Source organism: Myotis nattereri (genome assembly GCF_964212035.1).
Source record: "Myotis nattereri genome assembly, chromosome: 9".
Lineage (NCBI taxonomy): Eukaryota > Metazoa > Chordata > Mammalia > Chiroptera > Vespertilionidae > Myotis > Myotis nattereri.
The window spans coordinates 5,071,579-5,085,654 of NC_138084.1; the positions used below are offsets into that span (position 1 = coordinate 5,071,579).

The 14,076-nt window shown below is 46.9% G+C and overlaps 1 protein-coding gene across 2 annotated transcripts in view; it reads left to right on the top strand.

The window, feature by feature from the left end:
- The first annotated feature begins 5,425 nt into the window (after positions 1–5,425).
- Positions 5,426–14,076, top strand: part of POLA2 (DNA polymerase alpha 2, accessory subunit) — a 30,198-nt gene continuing 21,547 nt past the window's right edge. For both annotated transcript variants that reach the window (XM_081098838.1, XM_081098839.1), the window contains exons 1-4: positions 5,426–5,858; positions 10,289–10,413; positions 10,900–10,991; positions 11,172–11,229. In XM_081098838.1, coding sequence (XP_080954964.1) covers positions 5,780–5,858; positions 10,289–10,413; positions 10,900–10,991; positions 11,172–11,229 — 354 coding nt within the window. In that variant the 5' untranslated portion in view covers positions 5,426–5,779. The remainder of the gene's footprint in view (positions 5,859–10,288; positions 10,414–10,899; positions 10,992–11,171; positions 11,230–14,076) is intronic.

Genomic DNA, 14,076 nt, shown 5'->3' on the forward strand with positions numbered 1-14,076 from the left:
GCCTGAATTGTTCTCAACTCACAGCCCTCAGCAGATCAGTAAATTTGAAAGGCGGAGGGCTGCTGTGCCTGGTCATGCTTTAAGATTCACCTCTTCCAGGAAGCACTCCCTGACAACCCCTGCCTACCTCTGGGCTCCAGTCATGCTCCCTACATATCCTCCCTACTGTGTTGTAATGGATCCATTTACATGCTGGTCTCACCCGGTGGCTCCCTGAAGGCAGAGTTAGGCCATCTTGGCCTGGTTCTGTGGCCTGCACATAGTAAGTGCTCAGTTCACATTATTGGGGTGAACGAAATAGTCAGGACACTAAAAACAAAAGTGATCTGTCACTGCTGAATGCTGAGGAGGAGGTAGAAAAACTAAATGGAAAATCCGGGTAGAATAACAAGATTTTGTATGTATTTTAAAAACCAATCTGTGCCCGGCCGGCATGACTCAGTGGTTGAGCGTCGACCTATGAACCAGGAGGTCACGGTTTGATTCCCGGTCAGGGCACATTGCCTGGGTTGTGGGCTCAATCCCCAGTAGAGGGCATGCAGCAGGCAGTTGATCAATGATTCTATCTCACCATTGATGTTTCTCTCTTTCTCCCTCTCCCTTTCTCTCTGAAATTAATAAAAATAAACACATAAATAAAAATTAAAAATAAAAGGGCACTTTTTCAAGTGTCCTCAGTTTGTTTAAAAATATATAAATAAAAACAAATCTATTATAAACACCATTTTCTTTTTTGAAGAAAATTTAAATAGTGATTCTCAACCCTGGAATCGGCTGTGAGCTTTAAAAAAATATCAGTGCCAGTGGCCACTCCCGAGAATTCTGATGTCTTTAGTTGGGTTTGAGAGCCACTGTCTAGAAATAGTTTTCCTAGCCAGTAAAAGAATTAACACAACTTAGTCCAGTGGATAGTTAATTAAAACAATACCATGAAATCCTAGGACAAAGAGAACACATACCTTTACATGAACAAACCTGATTTTCTATGACAAACATTCTGACAGTGAAGTTTCCTACAACACGCATAAGTAATCTTGAGGTTACAGGTCACAGTCCCTGGGGTAAAACCACGGAGGCTTGACTACTCTTGGTCTTAGCACAAAAACACTAGCCAGCCGCGCTGGTGTGGCTCGGAGGTTGAGCGTGACCTATGAACCAGGAGGTCACAGTTCGATTCCCAGTCGGGGCACATTCCTGAGTTGTGGGCTCAATCCCCAGTGCGGAGCATGAAGGAGGCAGCTGATCAATGATTCTCTCTCATCATCCATGTTTCTTTCTCTCTCTCCCTTCCTCTCTGAAATAAATAAAAATATATTAACCCATTAAGCGCCCAGTCAGTCACCGGTGACAGGCTGGGCGCTTAACGTGTTCAAAACAAAAAACACTGGCCAGAAACTGTTACGTGAAGACAAGTTCGTGATGATGATGCATAGACTGCACTGCCTACACAGGATTCCGCTCGTCTGACGCTCCTTATCATCATCTTTCTGGCAAACGACCTCCAGACTTCTTTGCCTTGGTATCCTAAGGCACTGACCAGCTGGCACATTAGTTTTCAGGAGTGTTTGACAACCATCTTCCAGGCATCTCTACGTTTCTCATTAAGTATCACTGGGCCTTGTGGCTGCAGGGAGATGGCTGCCAAGGCGCCTGGGACTTCCATTTATCAAAGATTGCCCGGGCCAGGTAAGAGCCGCTAAGGCAGTGATGGCGAACCTATGACACGCGTGTCAGAGGTGACACGTGAACTCATTTTTTGGGTTGATTTTTCTTTGTTAAATGGCATTTCAATATATAAAATAAATATCAAAAATATAAGTCTTTGTTTTACTATGGTTGCAAATATCAAAAAATTTCTATATGTGACACGGCACCAGAGTTAAGTTAGGGTTTTTCAAAATGCTGACACGCCGAGCTCAAAAGGTTCGCCATCACTGCGCTAAGGGAACCGGGAAGGCTGATGGTGTCCTGTGCCTCCGCTACCAACTATGCACGGAACAGTGAACTCTGCTTAATGGGCAGAGGCGGGCTGTGCAGCTTACCTGGAAAGCAGCCCCGGGTGCACCTGCCCACATTTTCACTGACCCATGGGCCGTGTGGCCTGGTGCCTGGTGCCTGGTGGGAGGACTGGAAGACTGGGCGAGGCCCACAAACCCCCATTCGTGATCCACAGGCAACATCAGTGGAATCAACACGCCGATCGGACCCTGTGCTGCCAGGCAGCAGGTACCACCAAAAGATGGGCTTAAAGGATAAGCTGCAAAAGACAAGGGCAGTTCTGTGCAAGAAAGGATGACTACACAGAATTTAAGAAAAAAAGAACCACCAAAACCACAGCTTCAATAATGCTACCATTGTTATCGCTGCGGGACAGACTTTCGTCGCCGGCGGGTCCTGCGCCTGGCCGCTTCCCTCTTCAGCAAGCACGGAAGGGCAGCCCGAGGTCAGTTGTCACAGCCCACACCCAGCCCCACCTGAGCGAGAACCCAGCCAGGCCAGGGCGTTTCCTAGCACACCCCTCCCGTCTCCGGGGCAGCACCCGGTCTCAGGACTGGGTGAGGTTTTAATAAAGACCCAGGGAGCAGGAACAGAGCAGCTGAGAAGCCCAAGTCAAGCGGAGGGCAGCCGGCCCATGTGGTCCTGGCCCAGGGCTGGCTTCCAGCAAAAGGCCCCGCTGCCATTAGCCAGGAATGACTGTGAACACGGCGGCTTCATGGGTGTGCAACTTGTGCAGCTGCACCGGACCCCACGCTCAGAAGGGCCCCCCATTTGGTTCAATGCCCTGCTGTCATCCTGAAAATCTTAATCATTTCCATTTCGCACTGGTCTCTCCAATGAGGCAGCTGAGGTCTGCACAGAGTGAGTGGGAAGAGCCCAGCCCCAGGGCCTGGGTGCTCAGGTATTAATAAGGGGTGAGCGCTTGCTTGTTGCAGATACGTCATTATTCAGAGAAACTGATGACTCATAACAAGGGTTTCTGTGTACTCACTTTGCTTCACCATAATGTTGACAGTTCATTCTCTTCCCAAACCGTTGCCTAACTTGAGCTAAGTGGGTAAAAACTAAGACCTGAAACATTCCTTAATGTCCATTTGAAACAAAAATTTCAATGTTTGGAAGTAAATCCAATCAGCAAACTGGCAATTATACTTTTTCGTGCAATACATCACACAAGGTATTTTCTTTATCAGAAAGCCGTACCACATGCAGTACATTTCTGATGTTCAGAAAGCAACAAAGTGACGTTAGAACATAAGGGATATCTATGATTTTTTTTTTTTTGCCTGATTAGGAAAGAAGATATAACTAATAAACTGATTAAATACATTAGTCAAAAGAAAGCAAGCCTGGCCCGTGTGGCTCAGTGGTTGAGGATTGATCCCCAGTACAGGTCGTGCAGAAGGCAGTTTATCAATGATGAGGCATCCCTCATCATTGATCTTCCTATTCTCTTCCTCTCCCTTCCTCTCTGAAATCAGTAATACATATATGTATTTATTTATTTTATTTTATTTTATTTTTTTTTACATATATGTATTTAAAAAGAAAAAAAGGGACATTATCTTAGTGGACCTGACTAAAGCACCGGCCCTTTAAAGACGGAGTTTCTCTGGCTGTGGAACAAGCCCCTAGAAAGGAAAGCATCCTGGCCAATTCCTTGACTTCAGCCTTGCTGGGTGGAGAACCCAGACATGCTGTGCTCAGACTTCTGACCCACAGAACTGTGGACTAAGAAATGGGTGACGTTTTAAGCACTAAGTCTGTGATAAATTATTACATGGCAATAGAAAGCTAATACACCCTTTATTGCCTATACCCAGGTACCGCTCCCACCCTCCGCCCTTGGTCCCCGCCAGGAAGAGATTTTAGGGGAGGGTAAGGGTTTCCTCTCTCCACAAGGCCTCCCCAACTCCCTACCGTGGTGAATATGCAGACTACAACCAGCTCCACACTGCCCCACCGAGGCCAGGACAGGGTGTCTCACTCTGCCTGGCCCTGGTCTCTCATCTCACGCCCTGAGGTGTCCCCGGGAGTCTGGCTCCTTTGGCATAGTCTTGAGAATCATTGCTTTGGTAAAAACCCCTACCTTTGCATGTTCCGGAAGTTTCCTTTAAAATATTTTTTTTTAATATTGTAAATAAGGCCACGACAAATATCATTGTACATAAAACTTTGTCTGGACTTTGGCTGCTTTTCTTGGGATAAGAAATGTTGAGTCAAGGAGGAATAAACATTTTTAAGGCTCCTAATATATGTTGCCAAACTGTTTTCCACCAGCCTACCATCCCATTGGCAGAGTGTAATGCCTAAGGTTATTTGATCTAAGGTAAGCCAATGGAGATTTTGGCTCAAAGAATTAGAAGATGTTAGGGTTGGGGCTAACCCTAACACAATTGGCCAGGGAGCTCAGTTGTTAAAGTGTCCTCCTGATCATCCAACATTTCGGGTTTGATCCCTAGTCAGGGCACATAAAAGGAGCGACCAATGAATGTATAAATAGGTGAAATAATAAATGGATGTTTCTCTCTCAAATCAACCAATAAATTTTTAAAAATATATTTTTTGTTGATTTCAGAGAGGCAGAGGGAGAGAGAAACATCAGTGATGAGAGAGAATCACTGATCGGCTGCCTCCTGCACGCCCCCTACTGGGGACCAAGCCTGCAACCCATGCATGTGCCCTGACCAAGAATCAAACCATGACCTGTGTCATAGGTCGAGGCTCAACTACTGAGCATACTGGGTGGGAAATTTAAAATTTTTTTTAAGTTATAAAAAAGGAATTAGGAGATATTTCTGGGGGAAGGCCCTCTTTTCATTTCACCTCTAAACTCTCTTCACTCCCAAGCTCTCAGTCACGCTCTGGGTACGTCTACCTGGAAATCCCAAAGGCACCAAAACCTAACTTCCAAAACTAAGTCATTTGTCACCTTTCCACTCCTTTTCTACCAAACCGCGCCAGATCCAGAAAGCAGACCTATCACTATGGCTGGGACCAAAGTGCCAACTATGATGATAACCAGGGCAACCATATTCTCTAATGAAGTCGCCCGTTTAAGATGAAGGAGGTGCAGAAATGCCAGGACAGAGAAGGAAAGACATGCCTTCCTCTCCGGGGTAGGGCACAGAATGTTTGGGACATTTGGAGGAACACATGCACCATGGCACAGGCCTGAAGGCTGATGATCGTGCGTCATGAGCCTTCGCCGGAGGCTGGCACGGAGACGCGGTTCCGGCGCCAAGAGCGGGGTCCCGGCTTCCTAGGCTTGGGAGAGACACTGCGCAGCCGCTGTAGGACCCGCCCACCGCCCGGTTCGTGCGCGCGCAGGCGGGCTGGAGTGTGTGCGCACGCGCCCTCGGACGCGCGCGGAGTCCGGGAACCAGCAGGAAGCGGAGGGGAAGGGGCGGGGTTAAACCCTGGTCTCGCGCATGCGTGCGCTGCACAAACAGTTTGGCGGGTTTTTCCTGGCTGCTCCGGTGTGTTCCGGCTACAGAGATGCTCAGCGGGAGCTTTTAGGAAGGAGGCCGTTCTCCCCAGGGGAGCGACTTCTCGAGATTTCTGCTCCATTCCTTCGGGCTTCGGGGGCTTCCTCCACATTAAAAAAAAAAAAAGGTTTCTCCGTGACTGACGCCTGCGGTTTGGGGCTATTTGGTCACCTTCCGCCTCAGTCCCCTAGAGGGCGAAAGGGCCAGAGGGACCTCGTCCCGCTCATCCATCTCCCGTGGGTTTCTTGGCCTCGGTCGGAGCTGGGTGGACCCGTCCCCGCTCCTGGGTCACCATGGCCGTGTCCGTCCAGCAGCTGACAAAGGAGCTGGAGATCTTCGGCGTGGACTGCGAGGAGTCTGTGACTGAGCGATGTGAGTCCCTCGCCCCCTCCCCGGCCCCCAGCCGAGGTCCTCCCCGCTCGGCCGGCTCGGGGTTCCCAGCCGCCTAGGCCAGGCCCTAGGACCCAAAGGGAGCGCCTCCACGGCCGCCTCCCCTAGACGAGCCCCCTCGGGGCCGGAGAGACGAATTAAACTGAGTCTTGAGACGTGGAATGTGGAGGCTTGGCAGTGCTCACCGAGTACTGCTGGGACCCCCGGCTCAGAAATGAGAACGTGAAGGACGGTGTTGCGTCCCTGCCGTTTCCGAGGTGGATGGGGGCGAGCCGGGTTCACACTAGGCTCTGGGCATCTCCAAGTTTGGACATTGGTTAAGCCGCTAGGACAGCGGTTCTCAACCTGTGGGTCGCGCCCCCTTTGGGGGTCGAACAACCCTTTCACAGGGGTCGCCTAAGACCATCGGAAAACACATATATAATTACATATTGTTTTTGTGATTCATCACTATGCTTTCATTATGTTCAATTTGTAACAATGAAAAGACATCCAGCATATCAGATATTGACATGACGATTCATAACAGTAGCAAAATTACAGTTATGGAGTAGCCACGAAAATAATTTTATGGCTGGGGGTCCCCACACCATGAGGAGCTGTATGAAAGGGTCGCGGCATGAGGAAGGTTGAGAACCGCTGCCCTGGGACGAAGCGGGAGGTGTGGGGCTCTGAAACGAGGCTCTCTCTCCCTGGCTCCTCTCTTCCCAGCAAAGCGGTGCGTAGTCTGTGCAGATAGGAGTCCCCGGAGGTGGGTTCCTAAAACGGAAGGTTAGCTTTGGAAGGGACTTGGGGGGCGTGTCAGCCGGGGACAGACGGACAGACGGAGAGACAGACAGGAGAGGAGCAGCCCGAGCTGGTCTGTGGATCCAGCCCCCTTTCCCCAAACCTGGAGCTCCGTCCGGGGGGTCCATGGTGCGGTCCGGCGCTGGGCAGGGTAAGGACTCCATTGTAGCTCCTCTGGGGAGACGGAGAGTTCTCGGTCTTAGAAATGGGGTGAGTGCACACCTGCCCTAACCATTCATCAACACTTGGAACTTTTTAAACATTAAGGTGTTAATCTCTTACGAGAGACCACAAGACTCTTATGCCCCGTGCATTCTCTTCCTAACGGGAGACTTAAGTGAGAAACCCAATGATAGTCATACATTTATTATATGAGCTTTTTACTTTTTAATTTATATTTCATTGATTTTTTTTTTACAGAGAGGAAGGGAGAGGGGATAGAGAGTTAGAAACATTGATGAGAGAGAAACATCGATCAGCTGCCTCCTGCACACCTCCTACTGGGGATGTGCCCGCAACCAAGGTACATGCCCTTGACCGGAATCGAACCTGGGACCCGTCAGTCCGCAGGCGGACGCTCTATCCACTGAGCCAAACCGGTTAGGGCAGTGGTTCTCAACCTTCCTAATGCCGCGACCCTTTAATACAGTTCCTCATGTTGTGGTGACCCCCAATTTCATTGTTACAAATTGAACATAATGAAAGCATAGTGATGAATCACAAAACAATATGTAATTATATATGTGTTTTCCGATGGTCTTAGGCGACCCCTGTGAAAAGGTTGTTCGACCCCCAAAGGGGTCGCGACCCACAGGTTGAGAACCGCTGCGTTACTGATTTTAGAGAGGAAGAGAGATAGAAACATCAATGATGAGAGGGAATCATTGATAGGCTGCCTCCTGCATGCCACCTACTGGGGATCGAGCCCACACCCTGAGCTTGTGCCCTTGTCACCAGCTAGGGCAGTGATGGTGAACCTTTTGAGCTCGGCGTGTCAGCATTTTGAAAAACCCTAACTTAACTCTGGTGCCGTGTCACATATAGAAATTTTTTGACATTTGCAACCATAGTAAAACAAAGACTTATATTTTTGATATTTATTTTATATATTTAAATGCCATTTAACAAAGAAAAATCAACCAAAACAATGAGTCATAGGTTCGCCATCACTGGGCTAGGGCTATCATGTGAGCTTGAAGTCAAAACAAGAAAAAGGTTTCCGCCCAAGATGGCTTCCATCTCACATGGGACTGCCTTGGCCGTGGCGTTGGAATTCTAGGCTTGGAATTCATAGCCCCTAACCTCAATGGGACTCTAGTATTGCCTGACAGTTACACCATCTTTCCCTGGTGTGTTCCCTCTGAGTCTTCCCGGCGACTGGTTTCCACCTTTGACATCTTTCTTTCCCACTCTCAGTGGATGAATTTACTTCCTGTTTTGCTGAAAAAATAGAAGTTATTAGTAAACTTCAGTAAGTTACTATTCTTGCGTCTTCCTGCCTACCTTGCCTTCTTTCCTGTTAGAGTGAATATATTCCCCATGTTCCTGGCAAAAGCCACACCTCCCATTTGAATCCTAAATCCCATTCCTTGTCACCTTCTTAGGGACATCACTCCAGTCATTCTCCGCTCTAACATATTTTGTATTTTAATCTATATAAGATGTTTTCCCTAATAGCATAGAGATGTGGTTCTTACTACTGCCTTTAAAATACTCGATTTGAGCCCAGTGGGGTGTGGCTCAGCCGTTGACCCAGGAACCAAGAGATCACGGGTTTGATTCCCGGTCAGGGCACATTCCTGGGTTGTGGTCTCGAGCCCCAGTGTGGGGTGTGCAGGAGGCAGCTGATTGATGATTTTTCTCTCATCATTGATGTTTCTATTTCTTTCTCCCTCTCCCTTCCTCTCTGAAATCAATAAAAATATATTTTAAAATAAATAAATAAAATACTCTATTGATTCCACTTCCCACTTCAGTTCTTTCCTTCCCAATTACAGCAAATGTCTTCAAAAGGGTTATCTAGATTTGTCTTCGATTTTTTTTGTCCTTAAAAGCCAGCTTTTTCACCTCCGCCATTACACTGAAAATGGCTTCTCTCCTGGTCATCAGTGACTTTCACCTGGCTAAAGTCCGTGGTACATTTTCAGTCCTCATCTTGAGTTATCAGCAACATTTAACACTGTTCCTCATGTTTTCTTTCTTCTCTTAGCCTCTCGGACACACTGGCTGTTCTTCCACCTTGCTTACTGCTGCCATTCAGGCTCTGCAGATCCATCCCCCTCCGGTCCTGAGCCTCAAGATGCTCTTACTTTCTTGGTGGTCTCACCTGGTCTCGTGGCTTTACAGCCCTGGATTTCTGATGAGTTCCAAATTCATATCTTAGCCCCGACCTCTTGCCTGAACTGCAGGCTCGTCTGCCCAACATGATGTCTCCAATTGGATGTCTAACTGGCACCTCAAACTCTAGTCTTCTAAAACAGAGTTCCTGGTGTCTGCTCCCTCTCCTCAAAGTAGTTCCTCCTGTTGTCTCCCCCACCTCCCTTCCAGGTGCTCAGGCTAAAAACACAGCATCATCGCCTTTCTTCTTTCAGACCTCATGTCCAGACAGCAAACCCACTGGCTTTACTTTCAGGATGTTTCTTCTCCAGAGTCCCACCACTTCTGGCCACCTCCGCGGTCACTGCCTTCACTGTCACCACCCCGATCCAAGCCACCGTCATCTCTCGCCTGGATTTTGCCATGATTCTCTTCGTTGGTTCCCCTGATTCTGCCCATGTGCCCTTCAGTCAGTGGAAGTCAGATCATGTTACAGTTTTATTCTTGTCAGACCCTCTCGCGATTTCCCAACTTGCTCAGAGTACTACCCAGAGTAGTTGTAATAGCAAACACTCTGCACCCCCTTTACCCTCTCAATTCTGCCTCCTCCTCCCAGCATTCCAGTCACGGGGCCTTGCTGATCTTGCTGGGCCTTGGGGTGTTTGCCTGAAAGCTCTTCCCTTAAACACTGGCTCACTCCTTCACTTCCTTCAAGCCTTTACTTAAAAGTCTTCTTCTAAATGAAGCCTTCCCTAATCAGTGTATTTAAAAGTGCCAAACCTACCCTCGCTGGTTTAGTTCAGTGGATAGAGCATTGGCCTACGGACTGAAGGGTCCCGGGTTCGATTCCAGTCAAGGGCACATGCCCGGGGTGGGGGCTTGATCCCCAGTAAGGAGTGTGCAGGAGGCAGCCGATCCATGATTCTCATCATGGATGTTTTTATCTCTCCCTCTCCCTTCCTCTCCGAAATCAGTAAAAAAAATATAAAAAATAAGTAAAAGTGCCAGGTCCTTCCCCATCTTCCTGATCCCTCTCCTGGCTGTACTTTTCTACATAGCACATTTAACCCTCTGATACACTACATATTTTATTTATTTGTTCCTTTTCTGTCTCCCACCAATAGTAAGCTTCATGAAGACAAAGATTCTCTGTTTTGCTCATTGCTGTATTCTCATGCCTCGGACAGTGCCTGGCACTAGTAGGTGCTGAATAAATATGGATTGAGTAAATAGAGGGTTATTTTCTCTTTTCAAGGTGAAAGCTGCAAGAAATAAACTAAGTTTTTACTTGTCCAATGTTCCCTCCACAGTGGCGGAGCTGTGTGCTCGGTATGAACAGAATGAGGAGGAAATGGTAGGCGAGTTCGTAGCCTTCCTCACCAGCACACAGAAAGACTGCCTTAGCTCAGAGACCGTGGACTCTTTTGAGAATGAGGTAAGAGCACAGTGTAAGGGACTCATCGTGTAATTCTCCATTTCTGCCTTTTAGGGGAGGCAGTATGACATATTGAGAAGAGTGTGGGCTTTGGAATCGACCTGGCTTCCAGTCCCAATGTGGGCTTGGACAGACCAATGTCTCTGAGCCTTGCTTCCCTCTCTGTCAGTGGTTCTAGTAATGCATATTTTTTAGGATTATTGTCAGAATTACATGAAAATGGCTGTAAATCACTTAGGACTATGCCCAGCAGGTGGTGGGTCTTCAACAAGTAATTGGTGTTATTACTAGAATTATTGTTGTAGAGAAATTGTCACAAAATAAGTCTTTATTTTTAGTTGAACATGTGTCTTCTTAATTCTTACTTTGAGGAATTTCATATCTTTATTTATATTTTGAATGCCAGTTATCGCGTGACTGTGGAAAATACCTCTTCTAGTACTTGACTTTGGAGTAATAATATATTCAACATCTTTTATTCCTCAGTTTCTGAACAAAAGATTGTCCAAAGCCCATCACAGTGCCTCCAAGGACAGTGGGCATGCGGGAGCCAGAGACATCGTTTCCATACAAGAGCTGTATCCTTTCTGTGGAAGGTCTTTGCCTCAAGCCATATTCTATTTTATAATTTATTTACAGTTGCATGTGTAATTTACAAACAAAAATAAAAAGTCCCTTCTGTTCAGATTTCTATTTAATCAACCCTTGTCTTAGATTTTGAGAAGTTTATTATTGTTTTTCTTAACCAATATTTTTAGAATTGAAGTGGAGGAAGAAGAGGAGATCCTCTTGAACTCTTACACCACGCCCTCGAAGGTGAGCTTACAGTGTTTGGAACTGCATTCTGCAAATAGTGTTTTTGTCTTTATTCTGAAAACATCATGACATTTGAATTTCCGAGAGAAAATTAACCACTCATATAGTTTCCACGTATTTCCTACCACATTTCCTCTAATGCATCTTCCTTCCCTTATGCATATGTGTTTTTACATAGTGGCAGTTCTTGTGAACATTTAATTATCCTGCTTTTCTCAGTTAGCGTATCATAGATTTTTTATAAATACCATTTCTCCGTAACTATTCTTTTTAATGGTTGTATAGTTTCATATCTAAGTGGAGGTACTATAATTAAATAATCTAATTCTAGTGTTGGATTCAAGCACAACAGAGAGTAGGGTAGTGGAAAAGTATTGTCCTCAAAGCCTGAGTCAAAAGGCCTAGATGACCTTGGGTAAGTTGTTAGCTCTCCGAGCTGCAGTTTCCTTACGTATACAATTAGGATTCATTTTCATCTACTGAGCGGCTACTGTGTGCCAGGTGCTACACAATGAATGAAACGGGTGTGGAGGGGCTCTGCCCTCCAGAATCTATCTCAGGGGGGTCAAGAGGGGAAAAAGAGACATATGTAAAACTTTAGACAATAAATAAAATAAAATAAAATAAATAATAATAATAATCTATCTCAGAGGGCTTGAAGATGAAATGAATATGTAAAGTGCCAAGCCCAAAGCAAGGTATTCAGTAATAGTAGTTACCATTTATACAAAATAAATTTATATTGTAGAATTGTGCCTCTGAAACTTGTATACTTTTGTTAACCAGTGTCACCCCAATAAATTCAAAAGGGGAGGAATAAATAAATTTGTGGAAATACATAAACATGGAGTAAGCCTTAATTTTTCAAAGTAAATACATTGTAAGAAAGAAAGTAAATAGTTTAAGTGTGTCTGTGGAGACCAAGAAAGCTAAAAATGTACTTTGTAAAGTTGCTAACAGCCCTGACCGGTTTGGCTCAGTGGATAGAGTGTCAGCCTGCGGACTGAAGGATTTCAGTCAAGGGCACATGCTGGGGTTTCAGGCTTGATCCCCAGTAGGGGGTGAGTGGGAGGCAACCGATCAATGATTCTCTCTCGTCATCGATGTTTCTATCTCTCTCCCTCTCCCTTCCTCTCTGAAATCAATAAAAATATTTTTTAAAAAGTTGCTAACACAAAACCAAGTGCATATAATATTAAATGGAGTAATGAGATTTCCCTTAGAGATTATAAAATCAATACTTGATCTTCCCCTTAAAGATGGTTCTCTCCTAGAGTCCACATCTCAGCAAAAGGTACCTCCATTCTTCATTCGCTCAGGCCAGGAACTTTGGAGACCTCCTTGAGACGTTCTTTCCTCTCATACCCACATGCAACTCATCCGTCAGTCACATCCTTCCAGGATCTGGGCCCCTCTCACAACCTCCACCGCCACTACCAGGCCCCTGGCTTCACCGGCTCCTTCTGAATGAGTAGGACAGCCTCCTAACCGGTCCCCTGGCATCTGCCTTGTCCATTTCCAACCAGTTCTCTACACAGCAGCCGGAGTGCTCCTTTCAGCCCTAGCCGGTTTTGCTCAGTGGATAGAGCCTCAGCCTGCGGACCAAAGGGTCCTGGGTTCAATTCTGGTCAAGGGCACGTACCTCGGTTGCAGGCTCCTCTCTGGCCTGGGCCCTGGTTGGGGCTTGTGCAGGAGGCAACCAGTCGATGTGTTTCTCTCACATCGATATTTTTCTCTGTCTTTCCCTCTCTCTTCCACTCTCTAAAAATCATTGGAAAAATATCCTCTTATGAGGATTAACAAAAACAGAGTGCTCCTTTCAAATGAAAGGCCAGGTTTCCCTTGTTCACAGCTCTCCACCAGTTCTCCATCTTCCCTGGTAACTTAGCAACCGCGTAAATTCAGAGTCTGAAGTGTGAGGTTCTGTCTGAGCTGGCCCCTATTCCTTCTGGCCTCCTTCCATGCCCCTCGTCACTCTTCAAACACACCAGACAGGTCCACCTCATATGTCCCTTTGTCAGAGGGAACAAACTTGGCTAAAATTGTAGCACCGTCTTTTTATTTTTATTGATTCAGAGAGTAAGGGAGTGGGAGAGAGAGGTAGAAACATCGATGATGAGAGAGAGTCATTGATTGGCTGCCTCCTGCACGCCCCTTACTGGGGATTGAGCCCGCAACCAGGCATATGCCCTTGACTGGAATTGAACCTGGGACCCTTCAGTCCACAGGCTAATGCTTTATCCACTGAGCCAAACCAGCTAGGGCTCTTTCTTTTCTTTTTTTTTTTTTTATATATTTTTACTAGATGCCCAGTGCACAAAAATTTGTGCACTCAGGGGAGAGGGGGTCCCCTCAGCCCTGCCTGCGCCCTCTCACAGTCCGGGACCCCTTGGGGAATGTCCACCTGCCAGCTTAGGCCCACTCCCTGTGGGAAGCAGGCCTAAGCCACAGTCGGACATCCTTAGCGCTGCCAGGGAGGCAAGAGAGGCTCCCACCCACCGCTGCACTCCCAGCCGTCAGCCTGGCTTGTGGCTGAGCGGAGCTCCCCCTGTGGGAGCGCACTGACCACGAGGGGGCAGCTCCTGCATTGAGCGTCTGCCCCCTGGCTGTCAGTGCACCGTGTCAGCGTCATACTGTTAGGGTTAATTTGCATATTACCCTTTTATTATATGGGATGGATTGTTTTAGAGAGAGAAAAAAACATTGATGTGAGAGAGAAATATTGATTGGTTGCCTCCAATACGCACCCTGACCAGGAACTGAACCAAGTGACCTTTTGGTGCACGGGACGGTGCTCAACCAGCTGAGCCACACTGGCCCAGGCCTCTCCTTTATTTTATTGCTTTA